Below are 20209 nucleotides of genomic sequence, written 5' to 3'. Positions count from 1 at the left end.
TCTGCCTACCTGAGCCTTTATGTATCTCTGCCTACCTGTGCCTTTGTACATCCATCTTCGTTTGTCAGTTGATCTGTCTGTTCGAGGAGATGCTCTGATTGAGGAACTTGAGAGCCAATAAATAAATCAATTAATTAATTGATTAAATATCCAGATAATGTTCTTAAAGTTCTGAATCTTCTCTAATTCTTCCATTGCAAGGCCTTTAGGAGGTTGGAAATATGGTAAAAAAAAGTCTGACTTTTTTCTTTATCTATTTCTTATATCTATTATCTATCTGTCTGTCTGTCTGTCTATATCATAAGCATATATGTTAACAGTCAACCTAACTCGTGTCTCTTTCTCAGTATTGGTTGCAAGGGCATGTTTACGATGTTTGGGGGGTTGCACCATCACCATCACAGAAATGAAAGAAAAAGACTCAATCTCCTTCCAGCAATAAAAGAAAACTTGCACAAGCTAAAAAAAAAAAGCACCATGAATGAAATGATCAAAACATGCATGAAAACTGGAATAATGTGTGCATACCCGCGATGACAGAAGGAACAGCCGAAATTCTTATAAAAAGTATCAATACTGACACGTCCAAATAAGCAAATCACGGAGCGCTTCAAAGTAGTGATGGACTCATTCGTAACCAACGCACGACCTAGCAAACTTCTATGCATCAGAAAGCCACAGCATACCTGATGGCACAAAACAGGAACATCACAAAAAAAAAAAAGAAATACAAACACTACCCCCATTCATCTCATAACAAAAATAGCAAATTTTATCAAAAGCACAATAAACTCCACATCAGTAGGATAAAACAACAAATCAATATCCACTTAAAACACTTGGACCCCATGGCAAGAAATGGCCTCGCTGGTATATAGAACTTGTCCCCACGAGAAAGAAACTCAGACACTCCAGGGCCTACTTTGGATACACATATCATCTTTCCCCAGCATTAAAGTAACATCAGAACTAAAGACACTCACAGGCACTACCCCTAGACAACAAAAATTATCTTTGAAAATCGTCAATAAATAATTCATTACAACAACAGTGATTAACGGTAGGCCAGGCTGTCCGTATACCTTAACACAAGCACGAATAAGCTATATAATAATAATCATCATCATCATCATCATCATCTCACAAAAAACAGCCTTCTGAGTAAGTACAAGATGAAGTAAGACCACCAATAAAGATTGCCCACATCAAGAAACAAAAATATTTCTAATTAAGAATGATTTAAATACGTGATGCACACAGTTCTTCGCTTCAACTCAAGACCCATTATGTCCCTTTTATTTTTATGGTGAATCATCTCCCTCCACGGTAGGAATAAACCCACAAACAACCACCCAGCATTACACTACACAGAGTATCTCAGCAACATCCCTCATCCTCCGTCCAGCATTACACTATACAGTTACATACCTTAATACATAGTCACTAGAGCCATCCAGCATTTCCTGTCAAATAGCATCCTCCATGAAGCATCACCAGACATCCAACTCTTAGAGTGTTCCCTACTCAGAGATACACGAATACACTTAGCCGAACTGCAGTGCGGTAACCGCCTTCCCATGTTATATTACCAATTCAAAATACAACTCACAAAAAATCCACTATGCCCACACTGCAATGCTTCCTCCTACACACACATCTCATGCTTCATACTATCACAGCACAAACAGTCCTTCACCACAACCTCAGCTACACCTCTGGAAAAGACTGGCTGAAGTGGCCGGTGTCGTGCAGTCTGCTGGGCTGTCGTCCAGACAACAACATTTATCACCACCACCAATGTTGTCAACAGGATATTGGTATCTTAAGATACCTACCACAGCCAGGCATCATTTCTATAATCCGAAGTTTGCGTCTGTTTGTCTGTAACACGAACTATGTGCGGAGTATCACGCAGTAGTTGTAAGAGATATCAACGATCTCTAAAAAATATTAAAGACCTTTTAGAGTGTAGTTAGAAAATACGAAAGTGTCATGGCACTAAGTAAAGCTAGTCCGAAGGTAAACTACGGTAGGTCACCAGCTTCGATTTCAAAGCTAGGTAAGAAGTGATCCAAATGTGCATGAATATTCTCTCTCTCTCTCTCTCTCTCTCTCTCTCTCTCTCTCTCTCTCTCTAAGGTCGCACCTACATGTTTGTTCCTCAGTCTGTATGTAATGCGGACTTCGTGTGGAACATCACGCAAACACGGCAAGATGTATCAACAAACTGCTAAAACAATAGTTAAGGCCCTTTGGAGTGTGCCTCAAGCCATTGTACCAACAGCAGACATTTAGTGATTTATAAGGAGATTATCTTTTTTCTTACGTTATCCTTATAGCTAAATCACCAAACCTATTGGAGATACCTATTCTAGTGAACAAGAGGTTTTCGTATGGACATTAAGTAAAAACGATATTACCACTTATTGCTTGATTTTTATACTCGTATACGTAACGACTTACAAGTAGAAATTGGCCTGTATATACAGTATATGCGTCCCAAACAAATACAAACAAATTGTCTCGTGATATCCATGAAGTTTACAGTATGTAGGAGGCTGGACTATGCAGAAACCTTATGCCTTCTTTTACATTTCTTTTTCATAATACACTTGTAAATTCTTATCCTTTATATATACATGTTTCTAAATCAGATTCCTGCTACAGAACTGTGCCGTGGGCAACCCCGTGCTGGTGGCAGTGTTGTGGTGATGGCAGGTGCTGTGGGAAGACCGTGGTTTAGCCTGGTTGTGTCCTGCCTCATGGTCCACGCCCGCCTGCCTCAGAGTTGTGGTATGTTGTCCGTGTCTATCAATTACATTCAGTATATTCCAACTGTACATTGCAGATATCATATATTAGGGTCGTGTGCTCCTGTAATTGTAGTGGGATGCAGACCTCCAATTATTTTATGACGATTTTTGAAATATGTGGTGACTTAGAACGTATTTGGTCTTCTGATATGGTTGCTGGATGCGTTCTGTAATATGGATGGAGGCTGACCATACTTAATAACCACAGGTGTTCCATAAATGACCTTCCTTAATTAAGGGTTTGCATTTCACTTTACCATTTAAGGTTTCGGCATATGATCTTTATTTATGACTTTGTACTGGGTCACCATGAAGGAAGATATAGGTCTTCTGCTATGCCACACCAGCTTTTACACGATAATGAAAAGTCCCCCTTGGGGCTAAGATGCGAATGGATGTGTTTAAGTGGATCAGTAAACTGGGAGTGTGTCCTCCTGTCTCGGCTGCCTCCCTTTCCTTGGGGGAAGCAGCCTAGGTATATAGATTGATAGAATATAACTACCAATTTCTGAACTAAATAATGGAGAATATTTACCATCTTTAGAGTGCACAATACAAGCAGAAAAAAACAAATGGCGTAGATGATGTGTGTTGTAAGACCTATGATGATTTTCACACCCCTACCTACTTGTGGTGTGACAGGGAAAATTAATGGAGGAATTCTGGTACTCGAATAGTTTTTTAATTGTGTGTTTTGGTCGATGATAGTTTTTGTCAAATTTATTTCCCCTCCTACTCTCATAACGGAATTCGCTAACCTCTGTAAATAAATAAATAAATAAATAAATAAATAAATATATATATATATATATATATATATATATATATATATATATATATGCAAACGCCAATTAGACGAGTAAAGAAGATCAGCACTGCATATTTCGCATATTTTGACAAATTTCAAGTTACATGACAAAATGTACAATTGAGGTACAGGAAGCCATTGGTGGGAAGAGCAAATATTAGTGGATATATATATGTTAAATTGTAATACTTTCATTCCATTTTACGGTAAGTCACATATTGCATGTTTATTTTGTGCAATGAACAGGCTGGTGGTGTTTACTGCATTGACTTGACTTCTTTTTTTAGTATCTTTATCTATGTATCAATATCAATTTTTCATAGCTATCTATCTATCTTCCTATCTATCTACCTATCTACCTATCTTTGTATGTGTCTGTCTATCTCTGTCTATATGTATCTACATTCATCCGTCCATCCATCCATCCATCTATTTATCTGTTTACCTACGTCTGTATGTATCAATATCTATCTGTCTATGTAGTTGTGTGGTGTTATAATGAGGTACAAGGTAGGGCTTGGATAGTGAAGTATTCCTTGTGACGCAGGGTGGTGGGTGGAAATTGCCTGTACTGCCGTTTGTTTACACATGTTCTTTAAATAATTACGAGTAGGAGCTGCAAGGGTTGGTGAAAGAGTCTGAGCGTGTACAATATTTTACTGTATATTTGAAAACGACATTTGCGATTAAATGTAGGAAAGAATATAATTATTGTTTTGCGAGGAATGCCATGGAAGACGCATCGAAGCCTAACCGTCAGGAAACGGAGAGTGTAGACACCTCCAAGTATCTAGGCAATGTGATGATCATGAATAGGAGTTTAGAGGGCGAGATACTAGAGAAGACAGAGCAGAAAAAGAGGGTTGAAGCTACAGTACAATGACGATAGTGAGCAGGAACAGGGTGGTGATCATTAGTGACAATAAGTCATTGCATCAGAAAACTGTGATCCTCATTATAATATATGGAGAGGAAACTTGGACTTTCCTGGAAAGACACTAGTCATGACTGAAAGGAGACGGGATGAGTTAGCTGAGTATATCGTGTGAAGTTACTAAGAGAGTTAGAGGGATAAACAGACATATTTGTAAGTCTGAGAACGTCGTGGTGTTGATCTGGATGTGTTAGAAAATGTTAAAGGTACCTCGAGATGGGCTGCCCATGAAGAGAAAATCATTCATTCATTCATTGCCAGACGCCATGTATCCCAAACGGGGTGGCCAAGGGCTTAGAGTTAATTGTTTTACAGGGAGGGGCACTAATCCTCCACAAACCCCACTTGACATGTAGGGATGCCAACAGCATCTGGTGTTCCCAGGCGGTCACCCATCCAAGTACTAACCAGACCCAACGTTGCTTAACTTCGCTGATCGGATGGGAAGCGGTGTACTCAACGTGGTATGCCGAGAGAAAATAAGTAGTGAAATATTGACTAAAAGAATGCATGTTTGGTGGAGGAGGGAGAGGAAGACCGAGGACAAGATAAGGAGGTGTATGACTGTTTTGGGATTTGGAGGGACGACAGACTGGCTTGGATACTAATAAACAAGAGACAGCTGCATAACATTTTATCAACAGCATCCCTTAACACAGTTTAAAGATTAATGATGATTACAAGTTAGACAGAATTCCTATTAAACGATAACAGCACTCAAGGTTCTAAGATAGCTTCACAACAGTGTCGGTTAACACACATTCCCTGGGCTGCAGCATCTGTCGAGTTGTCCATCTTGCCGAGCCAGAAGAAAGACTTGAAGACAGCTAATCACTCGAACCAGCGTCAAATAAGGTGCTGCGAGAGAGGTAGTGTGATCGGGAGGCGATGTCGGGTGGTCTGTCTGGTTTGGCGTTAGGCAATTGGCTGGCTGCACTCTCTCGCAATGACCACCACCTCACTTTGCCGTGCACTCCTCGAGATAGTGAAGCTCCTGGCGGGCAACCGTTTCTGGTGGAACTCGAACAAATGAATGATTAGTCTATATTCCTTTACTCCACGGAAAAGTGGTGAACTGCACGAGGAAAAGAAGGCAATATATTAGTGACCATGGGATGTGTGGTTATAGATTCATACATACGTAAACAGATTTGGATTTATGCAGGTTCTTTCCTATACTGTAATTTTCAGTACCATCATCATCATCATCATCTCAACATGCTTCCCATTAAATGGACTTCTTAGGGTTGGATGGATCCAGAAAGAGCAAGATAGAAAAGTTAGAGCATTATAAGAGAGCCATTAATATGAACTACACTTCTATTCACTCATTCTTGCCTCCAAGTCCTTGGCATCTTCTCACAGCCTAAATCCTTCCCCCAGAATTGAGCTTTATAATTCATCTGAGAAAAAGATCAGTCAGATAATGCAAACTACCACGGCATTCAGTTTCCAAATTTTCGTTTGTTATAGACCTGAGCCAATCTGCCGGCAAGCTTCATGCTGCACTGGACGCCATGTTGGCCACACAGTCATGCAGTCGCTCCTCCGTGTTTGTGCTGACAGATGGCTCGTACTGGACCTCCCTCGTGTCCAGGGTGGGTTTAATATTATGGTCCCTGTTTCACTTCCCCAATTATCGACCCAATTATCTTGTTTTGGAACATGAAGAACGGTTGAGAGATTTTAGATGCGTAAGTTATAAAGGAATCAGGTGTGGAATGGTTGAATATTATAGAGCTAACTTTATTAAAGGATAAAATGTCAGCAAAGATGTATCCATGTCAGACAGAATAGGAAGTGATGAGTTTGGAAAATTTTCAAGGCAGGACTGACAAAGAGAAATGTAGAGGTAGTTACGACTAAAGGGGCACATAGTGGAGCGCATCTCTCCGACAATGGCAACGTAATTTCCAAACCACTCTTCATAACGGGTTAGGTTTTCTCATTACTGATTAGGGTTTCGCAGAAAGTGTTTTCCGGATCCTGAATCTGTAATGCGATCCAGATCGGTCCCAATAGTTAATCGATTGTTCCTTGGGACATAGGCTATCTGCCTACCAAACTTAGTCCAAATCTCTCTTTTACTTTTGAGTAATCCTGCTGACAAACAAACAAACAAACAAACAGAAGTGAAAACATACTCTCCTTGTCGGAGAGAGAAATGATACATACAGTGGAAAAGAGAGGGGAAAAAAATCGTCATCATCATCATCATCATCATCAGCAGCAGCAGTAGCAGCAGCTGTTCAAGCATTAAGTACTGCCCCTTTAAGGCACACCTTCCCCCTCCACTTTGTGTCATCAACACTAGCATCCATATGGATACTCACTGGCTACACAGGGACATTACCCTCACACTTAATGTCTTGCTTTAAGTAGCAATTAATTATCCGGGGATATATATTAACTTCATTAACGAATTTCCCAAAAATCTAAATTAATTATCCTCTCTTTATCCTCATACATCTAAGCCTACAAGGCCCCGAAACCAGTTGTTCTCTTAGGTTTCGACTGGCATTTTTGAAAACATTTTGATGTTCATATGTCTTGCTTACTTTTCAGGTGTTCCTCATTTATGATATGTTTGTTTCCTTTTAAACTAACAGTTTCCTGTAATAAATATATTAACCCCTTCATCGTATTTTTGATTTTGTTCATGATACATTCACACTGTTTTATGCAGCTTTGAAGAGACATTTCGAACTAGAGTGGTGACATAGGGTTACTGGTTTCCGTGTTTCCCTACATTATAAGAGAGCCCAAAGATAAATATAATAATTGGGAGATAACAAGAATAGACCATTAATTCACGTAACTATATTCAAGAGGTTACCTTCATGTGATAAAGGCAATTTATGTTTCTACTAATATTGTGTTCCACTGGTGCAGGATCTGTATAAGCTGCGAGCACCCTGGGGACTGGGAGTGTTTGAGAGCAAGAGTCGTGACCAAGACGACAACACGACTCGCCAGCATCTTATGCAGACAGTGGCTGAAGCTCAACGGGTAAGTTGCGAGAGGAAAGATGGTTTAAGAAGAGTAACAGGAAGAGTACAACAGTGAGAATGACAAATATTTATGAATGGGACCTCTCTGAATAACAAGTGTCCGTGGTCCTTACACATAACGTTAACTTCTTTGTGTGCAGGGATTGGAGTGTTGTATTTAACACGTTAAGAAGTGTGACTCCATTCATCTGTTTACTTTTGCTGCTACTAGACGAATTTATTCAGCTCTAAACAGTCTCCTAGTATGGAATCATTTAATGAAGTCTGTATCAAGCTACTCTGCCTCAAAAAGTGTACTCAGAGCAAAATAAATTCGTGTAGATTTAGCAAGAATAATATTACTAAGGTTATCGTACTAAAGTTGTTAAAGCAACATTCTCTGCAAATTGGTCAACAATTAACTCGCCATACACCTTAGCAATTTACAGTGCTTAAACCCTTGCTTGGTTCTGCACGGCATTAAACTTTTATAAGAAGACTGTTTCCCAGTTGTTTCCCTGTAGTACTGGTAAACAGAATATAATGCAAATCCCGTGAAATGTTGAGACTTTGAAAGATAAGTTATCAGTCAGCTTCTAAGTTAGATATTCAGTAGTCAGTACGATTAATGAAACAGCGCATACCTACGAAACTACTTGGCTAGAACTGATGTTATTTGTAGCTGAGTGAGTTGGTGTGGTGCTTGACTGTGGTGGTGGTGAGTGACGAACCAGACTTCCTGTCCACTTTCGCCGAGTTCTCCTTCAAGAATCACCTGCTGATAATTCAGCGAACGAGACTGTTCGTCTTCACTCGCCTCATTCTCCATCGACTCCACAGCCTCCACCACCTTCACAAGACATTCTCCCGCACTGACTCACTCATCGCCATTATCAACGACGACGTGACAACATTCAGGTAATCATCATAGACCAGTGTTGAAAAGACCACTGAGGCAGAAAGCTAAGTTTATTAATATGCACTGTTTAATTGCACATTTCCCTATCACAGTTTTTTTTTTTTGGGGGGGGGAATATGTTGAATGCACTGATGTCTCGATTATTGATTCATATTTTGAGACACCCCAGTTTCATCATACCTCTTTCACTTAAAATACGGTCGTGTTCATAAGAGAGGATAGTCACCAATATATTTTTGCTAGAGTCCACTGCTGATGAGATGTGGAAGTATTTGTCTTATTCTCTCCGACAAGGAGAGAATGTTTTCACTCCTGTATGTTTGTTTGTTTGTCTGTTAGCAGAATTACTCAAAAACTAAAGGAGAGATTTGGATCCAATTTGGCGGGTAGGTAACCCATGTCTCAGAGAACAATTGATGCATTTTTTGGGACCAATCTGGATCGTATTACATATTCTGGATCCGGAAAACACTTTGCGAAACCCAAAGCAATGATGGGAAAACCTAGCCCATTATGAAGTGAGGTTTGGAAATTACGTTGCTCTTGTCGTTGAGATGCGCTCCACTGAGTGCCCTCTAATTGTCTCGTGCATTGATGATCAGTGCAGCAGGCAGTAAGATAAAAAGCTTCATATCTCACCAATAACAGACGCTGCAACAGATAACATCATCATCATCATCAGCCGTTTGAGTGTCCACTGCAGGAGAGGCCTATCTCGACCGAAGTGGGGACGAAACAGCCTATGTATCTCTACCAAGTGGCTTATGCTGCCTGGTAGAGATTGTATGTAGGGTGAGAAGTGCTTCTAAGTGTAAGTGTAGTATTGGAGTGGCTTTGGATGTGTGTGTAATCTGTGAACCAAGTGTAATCGGCCCGCACAAGCCGACCGGGTGCAAGCATACTTTATGGTATGCTACAATGGTTCAACCACAGCCCCCCCTACGTCCGCCAAAGCAGTACATGGTTGCAAGAACGCTTCCAAAGTTTATTACCCTGGCTGGGCGCAAACTCTCGTTCTCAGTGTACGAAAACACACACTTTACCACCGCACCACAGAGCCTCCAACACATAACATAGATCTATATCCCTATTCATGAACGTGGCTGTACCTGCATCACACACGGCAGTCTTTTTCATAAACAGTGCTGTTAATATCCTTCCTGCAACTGTTGTTGGAAAGAATATAAACTGTTTTAGTGAAATGCCTGTTGCTGAAGGTCTTTGTGGTAGTACAGGAGTAAGGTGCTGGATAGGGACCCCTTCATGTGGTGGCACTGATGTAACTTGGCGGCTTCACTGGCCGATTACACAAACGGACCTCATCTCACTCCCTATCCTCCGAAAGGAGGAAAGTGTATTGTTGGGAAAGAGTAACATAATTTTGCAATCTCCTGGTTCCACATTTCCAAAATTATTTAATATTAAATATTTATTATTAATTATTTATTCTTATTCTTATTCATATTCTTATTATTATTACCTCCACCAACGAAGTTGGAGGAGGTTATGTATTCACCTATGTTTGCCTACCTGTTTGTTCAGACGATATCTCCAGAAGTTTTTGATGAATTTCAATGAAATTTGGTGGAAGTGCGGGCCATGGGCCAAGAAAGAATGAATTCAATTGTTACGTCCTCACCCCACACTGCCACAAACTCCAACAGCAGTAGTTCAGTACAGGAAGGACGTTGCCCAGTAAGTTGTTCTTCCTATGGTCAGCCTTAAGGTGAACAGTACACAAGATCAGCTGAGGCGAAAATAAACACTGGCTTCTTAAAGTTCACTGTCTTTATTTTCCAAATAATTCCACTTAATGCTTTCCAACTTCTCTTCACTATTCTTACAAGCACTGGAGCTATACACACTTTACTGAATGCAATTACACTTAATGTTTACCAGCACATCACAGTTATTACACTTAATGCCTGACAACACTGTTTTCACAAGTACCGAATCTTCACTGACAGTAATTACACTTAATGCTTGCCAGCAACTCTTCACCAACTTCATTAACAGCACTACACACAAACTGAACCAAAACCGACTGAACTTCACTCAAACTGAACTGAAAACCAACTGAACTTGTTCTAGTCTCTTATCAATCCTTATATAAGCTTGCATTGTTCGAGAGTCATCTGCTTCTTCACAATTCTGGAACCTGCTGGTCTTGTACTTGCCCCTAGCAACAACAGTTACCAACTAGGAGACATCAAAACATGCTAGAGTTTTCCTACATTACATAACAATCTAAATCATTTACCATACGAACTTAAATTACATAATATAACAAGCAATCACTTAAATAAAAAAATTTAAAGAAAAAGAGCAGAAAAATAATGCATAACATACGAAATAACTACGCTCACAAACAGCAGGCAAACTGGCAACTCTGACTTGTACTGATACTGGAACTACCATACACGAAACGTCGAGAAGCTTCTCGAGCACCTTGCTGGCAAATCTAATTTTTTATCACTACCCCCTCCTTAGATCTTTGTCGTCCTGACAAAGCTACACAATATATACAAACATAAACCTTAATCCTAATGAAACATCTAACTATACACAAAACAATCCTTCAACTTATCAGGTCTCTTCTGTGCCACTTCCGATGGTGTCCTTGCTCCTCCACACAGTCCACCCCTTCTGGAAGGTCTTGGTCCTCTTCCTGATTCACTTCTTCCCTCGGGAAACTTTCACCTTTCTCTTGCACTTCAGCTAATTGGTCCTCCTCAACATCCTCGGTCGCGGGTGAACACAGTTCCTCAGAGACGTCCCAGCTGTACTGTCCTGGCCCATGGCACTGCCACAGACGGTTCACGTGTACCACCTTTGGGCGAGACTTGCTGCCTCCCCAAATCTGATATGTTAGGTCTGATAGGCGGTCTAGCACAGTGTAAGGCCCGTCCCATGGGCTTTACAGCTTTGGTGACTCCCTTCTTATGCTGATGATTGTGTAAAAAAACTTGATCACCATCCTTGAAGCGCACTGCACTTGCCTTGGCATCATACTTGCACTTCATCACCTCTCCTGAAAACTTGAGGGCTCCTTGCACTTGATGATGTACCTCAGCCAGCCTTTCCTGAAGGTGCTTCGCTTAGCTGGGGGTGCCTGTAGGCAGCTCTTCACTAGGTGGTCTCCCCATTAACGAGTCAACAGGTAAACATAACTCGTGGCCCAACATCAGCTTTGCAGGGGTGTAGCCGGTAGACTCATGGGATGCAGACCAATATGCCATCAGCAGTGCAAGTAACTTCTGGTCCCATTCTGTTTGTTCATCAACGCAGTACTTGGCCAGTTCTTGTCCCAGGGTCCAGTTGAATTTCTCCACCATCCCATTTGACTGTGGCCTTAGTGGGGTCATTCTGCTCATCTTGATCCCCAGTAACTTGCAGCACTCATGGAACACAGCAGACTCGAAGTTTCTACCATTGTCTGAATGTAGCTCTTGTGGCATCCCAAAACGACAGAAAAACTGGTCAACCAATGCCTGAGCAACAGTCGCAGCCTCTTGATCAGAGATGGCATAGGCTTCTGGCCACTTTGTGAAGTAGTCCATGGCGACACATTTATACTGGTTTCATCTCTCAGTAAGTGGCAAAGGTCCAGCAATGTCCACCGCGACTCTTTCCATCAGTGCACCATCTTGGTACAGCTGAAGAGGGGCACAACCATGTTTCTTCGTTCCCCTCTTGGCACAGCACACATCACAGGCCCGGCACGACTCTTCAGCATCCTGACACATGCCAGTCCAGTAGAACCTGTCACAGCTGGCTTAGAGTTGTCTTCACTCCCAGGTGCCCACTAATGTTCTGGTTATGGGACTCATCCAAGATCTTAGACCTCATTTTTTTTTCAGAACCACCAGTTGCCAATACTTGCTGAGGCCATCGGATGTCTTCTACTGATGCTCCAGTAGCCCGTTGTTCAAACAAAGTAGGTCCCACTGACTTCAGTAGCACTTGGTTGCAGGGCTTAACCTGGACTCTTCTTCCCAAGATGGTTGCACTGTACTCCGCTGCAGCCACTCTAGCTCTGGTTGTAAATCTGAATTCTCTTCAGGTCTTCATCTGACACTGGCCCTGTCATTGCAGTCGAGCTGCACTTCTTACTATGATTCCCATTCCTACTACACTCCTTGTATTCTGTTCTTCTGTCTTCTCGCACACTGTTCATCAAGGTTCTCCTGCATTTCTTCAGTGGTGGGCCTTCTGCAGACCTCTTCTTATCATCACAACCATTCTGATCCGCAAGAAACTCAAACTGTGCACGGTAAGCTTCCCAAGATACTCTACCATCAAATTCCTGAGTTTTCCTTTTAACTGGGCCACCATTACAGCCATGCATTTCACTGGTTTGGGGCCTAAAAACTGGAGCATCATAATTAAGGCCAGGACTTAAAACCTCTGCATTCTGATTACTCAACCCTGTAATGCTACCTTTAGATGCCTGGGATCCGTCAAGATTCACCATACACTGTCCATTCCCTTCATATGTTCCCTGTACACTAACCTGAGGCTCAGCAGTGCAATATTTCTCTACAGCCTCAATTTTCTCACTAATTTTCTTCACATGGTCAACTACATGCTTCAACTGGTTATCTACATGCTGTCTGCACTCCATCACTATTCCCTCACTAACTTTCAGCTGGTTGTCCACATGCTGTTTGCATTCCGTTACTATTTCCTCACTAATTGTCTTCAACTGATCATCTACATGCAGTTCACACTCCATCACATTATTGTTTACCTCATTCTTCTGCTGCTCTAGCTTGGCATCTACTTCCTCCTTAAGTTATTGTTGTTCTTCCTTCATTTCCCCCATGAAAGCATCTACCTGTCCTTGCATCCTTGGTTGTAATTCCCCTGTTGCTTCTCTGCTGCCTCTTGAAGGTGCTCATATGGTTCTTTTTGTCCTTCATGTTGTGCCTCTGGTTGTTCCCTATTTACCTTCAGTAGTACACCTCGTACCTGTACTAATTCTTTGAATACATTAGTTTGTTCTTCGAGTTCTTTAGTTTGTGCATGTAATTGTTCTTTGATTTCGTTCCTGAACTCTTTCTGTTCATCAATTCGGGCCGGAAATTGTTCTTTAAGTTCTTTAGTTTGTGCCTGTATTATCTCCATAATTGTCGCCAGGGAAATTTCCTCCTCCTGCCCAGCTCAAGACCTCATCTGCACACCTCCTACTTCCATGTCGAAGGTTTGGCTCACTGCAGCACTTAATCCACACTCCTGACACCAGTGTTATGTCCTCACCCAACACTTCCACAAACTCCAACAGCAGTAGTTCAGCACAGGAAGGACGTTGCCCAGTGAGTTGTTCTTCCTATGGTCAGCCTTAAGGTGTATAGTACACAAGATCAGCTGAGGCAAAAATGAACACTGGCTCCTTAAAGCTCACTGTCTTTATTTTCCAAATAATTCCACTTAATGCTTTCCAACTTCTCTTCACTCTTCTCACAAGCACTGGAGCTATACACATTTTACTTATTGCAATTACACTTAATGTTCAACAACACTTCACAATTATTACACCTAATGCTTCTCATTATTTTCACATGTACCAAAAATAATCTTCACTGACAGTAATTACACTTAATGCTTGCTAGCAACACTTCACAAACTTTACTAACAGCACTACACACAAACTGAACCAAAGCCGACTGAATTTCACTCAGACTGAACTGAAAACCAACTGAACTTGTTCTAGTCTCTTATCCATCCTTATATAAAATTGTATTGTTCGAGAATCATCTACTTCTTCACAATTCTGGAACCTGCTGGTCTTGTACTGTACTTGCCCCTAGCAACAACAGTTACCAACTAGGAGACATCAAAACATGCTAGAGTTTTCCTACATTACATAACACTCTAAATCATTTACCATACGAACTTAAATTACATAATTTAACAAGCAATTACTTAAATAAAACACTCTAAAGAAAAAGAGCAGAAAAATTAATGAATAACATACGAAATAACTACGCTTACAAACGGCAGGCAAACTAGCAACTCTGACTCGTACCGATACCGGAACTACTGTACACCGTACACGAAACGTCGAGAAGCTTCTCGAGCACCTAGCTGGCAAATCTCACTTCTTAACCCTAGAATGCTTAGGTCGGGTAAATTTCCCTGTTCGGCGATTAATTTATTTGTTATTTTGTTATGATAAGAGCTTTGGAGCTGTCCTTCCCTATACCTTCAATCCACCCTACCCCCTACCTACATAGGTAGTGATGTGGTTTCATCTTGCATTTATCACCATGATATTTGGGTTTAAAGTGTTTTTTACCCGACATTGCCCCTTTTTTCGTTTCCCCCATTTCAGGCCAGGGTGATATGTGAGGGGAGTCACCTACCTAGTTTTAAGCTTCAACGTCCCAAGGAGGGGGCACCAAGCCCAGTGGCAATTGAGCCCATAGTTAGTGTTTTTTATTTTAACCCGCCCCGTCCCGACCACTTTTCGACCACTGGTACCCCCCAATCCCGACCATTTTTCGACCCTTTTTTTTTTTGCTTAAACTTTCACTTTTGGTCAGAAACAATGGTCAGTGGCAAAGAAATTGGTCCCCGGGGTCCCTAATTACCTTAACCAGGTATGCCTTGGTCCCACCTGGCCCCATGTTCTCCCTAGGCGGTCTGAGCCTCTAACGTTTTCTATGGTATTATAAGTCTGGGAAACCAATGAAAGTAAGTAGAAATGTATTTATTACAAACATAAAAACATGTGATAAAAGAGTATATTGGATTTTATACAAAAATAGAGCAGAAATAAGCATTGTACCATCGTGCGAAACGAGCAAAATCGGCCAACTTGGTCACGATGAATCGCTAACATTCTAAAATCCTGATACATATAATTTTTTTTACTTACATAATACTTCTACAATAACATTATACCATTCTACATTTTATTGAACTGTTTTTACGTATTCACAGGCCTTTTGATAACATTTAGCGTAATGTTAGCGCTTATTTACGTAGTGAGTGAACTCGCTGTGACTGTTGTTTCAACTCGTATTGTGTTTTTTCTACTTACATAATACTTTTCTAATATTATTATACACTTTTCAACTTTATAGAACTGTTTTGAAATTATTTCAGGCCTTACGTAAATATATAGCGTAATAATAGTGCATAATAACACACACGGTGAAGTCGCTATGACAACTATTTCAACTTACAACCTATTTTTTTACTTATATAATAATACTCCACTAACATTGAACATGTTTACACTTGATATAACTGATATCACATAATTTCTGAACTTACGATGGAACTGAGCGTCATATTTGCGCGTACTTACACAGGGAGTGTTATCGCGATATCATTTGTTTCATCTTACACTAGTATTCAACTTATAAAATACCTTACTACTAACATTACAACAAATTCCACTGTATATAATTCCTATCACATACTTACTGACCAGAATGTGGGTGTACTCGTGACATCAATTATTATAACTTACACTATTGTTCAACTTATACGTTTTATTCATGCTAACATTATACCCGTTTCCACTTTATTTCCTTGCTATCACATATTTACTGACCAGATTTACACAGTGGGTGTAGTTTTGATATCAATTCTTTCCACTTACACTAATTCTCAACTTATACATTACTTTTCTGAAAAAATAACACCCGTTTCAACTTTATATTTGACTTAGCACCTACTGACTGGCCTTACCATTATAATGAGCGTCATTTTGCCTTCCCGCACAGTTTCAGTAGTGTAGGAAATTATGATACTCCTTGAAACAAGGCTGAAGGCACAACGCAACATTGCACTCGACACACTCGTATCTTGTGTCTTTTCTTTGAGTGGATGGTCTGACTGTCGAGTGCTTACATACATGGCAGCGACGCTGGGGTTTACGACGGTTTGGGTCGGAAGGGATTGCGCTGGGATAGTGGCGTCCTGCAAGACGTAGGGGAGTCTGAGCAGCCATGGGGGTGCGGGTGCGGTGTGTGGGTCTGTACTGGGCATGCTTGGTGATTATTTCACGTGCCAGCTCCCTCACAAACTCCTCAAAGGTCTCGGATACTCCGGTGGTCATTGCGTGCAGGTAGTGGGCGTTCAGGACCGTGATGTCGAGCAAGTGGAAAAAGAGTTTCTCGTACCACTTCATTGTGGTCCTGGCACAGTCAACACTTGAAATCATCGAGTCTGACTGATCAACTTGCCTCATGTTCAGATTATAGGCAAGTACAGACTCTGGTTTCCATACGTTGCGCCTCCTCTCGCTACGGTGATCCACGGAGTCTGTGCGGTGCATCAGGGGACTGTGAACAGTTGATAGGAGGCAAACTTCCCTGTTGTGGTTCCACAGGGTTGCAAGGATGTTATTGGCCTGGAAGAAAACCACCTCGTTCTTGTCAAGTTTCCTCCCTATCTTGACCATATGGCGATGGTTTCTCTTGACTGTACCACAGACTCCGGTGTCGTGTTGGTGGAGGAACCTAGTGAGAAGAGGGCTAGTGTACCAGTTGTCCAGGTACAACACATGACCACGATGAAGGTACTCTTCTATCATTGTCTTCACCACGGCCCCAGAGAGTCCTATACTCCGATCTTCTATTATATCTGTCTGTGCGCCCGTGTACAAGACTATGTCTTGCACATAACCAGTCTTACAGTCACACATAACAAAGATCTTGAACCCGAAACGGTGTCTCTTGCTGGGTATGTACTGCCTAAAGGAAATATTGCCTCTCCACAACACAAGACTCTCGTCTATGACGAAGTCTCTGTAGGGATAAAATGAGGAGCGGAACATTTGCCGTAAATGATCAAATACCAGCCTAATTCTCCTCATTTTATCGGTGTTATTTGCATTGGCTGGATCTTCTGCATCAAAAAAGTGGAGGCGGCCGAAAAAATACTGAAATCGGTTACGACTCATCACCTTTCCAAAGAAAGGTGTAAGGATGATTGGGTCAGTTGTCCAGTAGGCAGGAATTTGGTTTTTCCTTACCACACCCATCAAAATAACCAGGGCCAAAAATAGTAACATCTATGAAATAGTCAGGGGGTAGTCATACTGTTGGGAATGCCTGCTCGTGGTTCCCAAACGTTCACTTTCACGGCACTGTGATTGTGAAAAAATATTAGTTTGTTCAACTATGCGCCCCACAAACGCCTCACCAAAGAACAAGTTGAAAAAATCCACCCGTGACGAACCTGCATTTACACCTGGAGCCGTGCAACCTGACCGCCACTCCTCAGTGAAAGGGTGAATGATGGGAGTAAAATTACTCCCATCTTCCCAGTTCCACGTGACACCACCGTCTCCAGCCACGTCACCATCGTCCCCTTCGTCAGGGTGGGGAGGTGAGGGTGGTGGGGGAGGTTGGGGAGGTGGAGAGCGGCGCCTCTCATCACTCGCACTTCTCTTCCCTCTCCCTTTTCCTTTACCCTTTCCCTTCCCTTTCTTTCCTTTCCCCACATCCTGGGGCTGTGGGGAGGAAGTTTGGGAATATTCAGGGGCGAAAGAAGTGCTGGGGAGTGACTCCACCTCCTCTCCCCTAGGCCTACGAGCACCACGTGCTCGTCCTGCCTCCCTCACACCACTTGCCCCTTCACCCCGCATTACCCCCACACCACTCTCACTTTCACCCCGCGCTGCCGCCACAACACTTTCCCTTTCTCCCAGCAATCCCACCACACCACTTGCCACTTCCCCAGACAAAGTACTTTCACCATACCTTATGTGTCGTCTTGCCCCACCTTCTGATCCTCGTGGTGATATTTTCTCTTTTCCCAACCACGCGGCGATATCACGTCCTAAGCCTCCGTCATCCTCATCGTCCTCATCCTCGTCCTCATCAGATTCGGGATGGAGAGATAGCTGTGCACGTGGTTGGGGAGCAGGCTGGCCTTCCCTTGCCTTACGGTATGTCACATACCGCGTTTTTCGGGGCAAAGGGACCTCCTCATCACTGCTACTTATTTCTTCCTCTGGCTGGACGTAATCGCGATCCACCACATCATCGTCGAATGGAGAATCACTGTCTCCAGTGAAGGCTTCCAGGACGGATGCGATTTCCTCGTCTGAGAGACCTTTCCGCGCCATGTCTGACCTGGGTCACTGCTAGCAGGTGATTGACCGAGACAAGGGTGAGCGCGGGTCACGGGGGTCTAGGACGCTGCCCGCCTGGCGGCAGGTAGGGGAGGCTTGGGTACGTGGGCGAATCGAAAATCTCGCGCGAATTTTGAAAATTGTGGAAATTATGAACCTTGCAATTGCAGGATGTTGAAGTACGTCGACGGGATTAGCTGTGACATAACGTGAGGACGTGGAAGTACGTCGACGGGACGCCGCGGGTTAATGTTCATGTTATAAAAAAAAAAAAGTATTTTTTTTAGTACCTCCTAAATAAATTCTGGTAAAATTTATTTTCTGACCCTGATGGTTATTACTATGTAAGAAGAAAGTATATGAGTTACTTTTGATATCTGCATTGTCAAATTTTATTAAAATTTTGTCTAAGTATTTTTTAATAATTTTCCAAAATTGGGTAAAATTCTCCCGGCGAAAGCAGTACTGTGAGGATAATAACGTAAGCATTCTAGGGTTAACAAAATTTTTGGGCGCATTCGGATCCTGAGTAAAATATCTCCAAAAGTTCTCAATGAATTTTAATAAAATTTTGTGGAAGAGTGGACCATGGGTGAAGGAACGATTGATTAAATTTTCGAGCGGATCCGAATCCTACGTTTTCCACACAATATCTCCATAGTTCTGGCGTCTTTTTGAAGACGAAGGGGAGCTGCAAGGCTTGGTGGATGAGTTTGGGAGAGTGTGTAAGAAACGGAATCTAAAGGTGAACGTAGGGAAGAGTAAAGTGATGGTCTTTGAGAGAGGTGAAGTCGGTGAATGTACAGCGAGGTTGGATGGTGAGGAATTGGAAAATGTGAGTACGTTTAAGTACTTGGGTAGTGTGATGAGTAAGGATGGAGGTTTGGAGGGTGAAGTGCTTGAAAGGGTACAGCAGGGAAGAAAGGTTGCTGGTTCTTTGAAAGCAGTGATAAGAAACAGGGAAGTGAGCATGGAAGTGAAAAAGTTACTGCATGACAGTATTGTGATACCAACTCTAACGTACGGAAGTGAAGCTTGGACATTGTTGGAAGGACACAAGTCAAGAGTGAGAGCAGTGGAAATGAGTTATTTAAGAGGAGCCTGTGGAGTCACGTGGAGAGACAGGCTGACGAATGAGGATATAAAGGAGCGTTGTGGTGTTGATGTGGATGTGATAGGAAGCGTTATGAGGAACACACTGAGGTGGTTTGGCCATGTGGAGAGGATGGAGGGTGAAAGACTGACGAAGAGAGTGTATGTGAGTGAGGTGGAGGCGGGAAGAGGGAGGGGGAGGCCGAGGATGAGATGGAGGGATGGGGTGGAGAGGTATATGAGAGAGGGGGGTGTGAGTTGGGAGCAGGGCAGTGAAATGGCGGGGGACAGGGCGACTTGGAGGCGATTTGTTTGTGGCCACCCCAAACGGGATTGAGGCGTCTGGCAATAGATAGATAGATAGATTATTATTATTATTAATACAGATGCCATTGCTGCCACCTCAACTGTAGTCAGTTTGAAACAAGCTTCTATACCTCCGCCAACGAAGTTGGAGGAGGTTATGTATTCACTTATAATTATCTGTGTTTGTTTGTCCACCCGATGTCTCCAAAGTTCTCAATGAATTTCAATGAAATTGTGTGGAAGGGTGGTCCATG

The 20209-nt window shown here is 42.2% G+C and overlaps 1 protein-coding gene and 1 non-coding gene across 2 annotated transcripts in view; one reads left to right on the top strand and one right to left on the bottom strand.

The window, feature by feature from the left end:
• The window catches only part of LOC145398702 (uncharacterized), a 42460-nt gene that overhangs the window by 9214 nt on the left and 13037 nt on the right, over window positions 1-20209 (top strand). The window contains exons 2-5 of the mRNA XM_080271504.1: window positions 2668-2793; window positions 6029-6153; window positions 7448-7564; window positions 8228-8463. Coding sequence (XP_080127630.1) covers window positions 2668-2793; window positions 6029-6153; window positions 7448-7564; window positions 8228-8463 — 604 coding nt within the window. The remainder of the gene's footprint in view (window positions 1-2667; window positions 2794-6028; window positions 6154-7447; window positions 7565-8227; window positions 8464-20209) is intronic.
• LOC145398884 (5S ribosomal RNA) lies at window positions 4915-5032 on the bottom strand. Its single transcript, XR_013897215.1, has one exon. It is a non-coding gene; the product is annotated as a 5S ribosomal RNA (ribosomal RNA).

This window comes from Coenobita brevimanus, chromosome 46, assembly GCF_032717465.1.
Source record: "Coenobita brevimanus isolate Jiangsu-jjx chromosome 46, ASM3271746v2, whole genome shotgun sequence".
In the NCBI taxonomy this organism is placed as follows: domain Eukaryota; kingdom Metazoa; phylum Arthropoda; class Malacostraca; order Decapoda; family Coenobitidae; genus Coenobita; species Coenobita brevimanus.
Note: the sequence above shows the minus strand (reverse complement) of the source record. Positions and strands in the feature narration are given on the sequence as shown.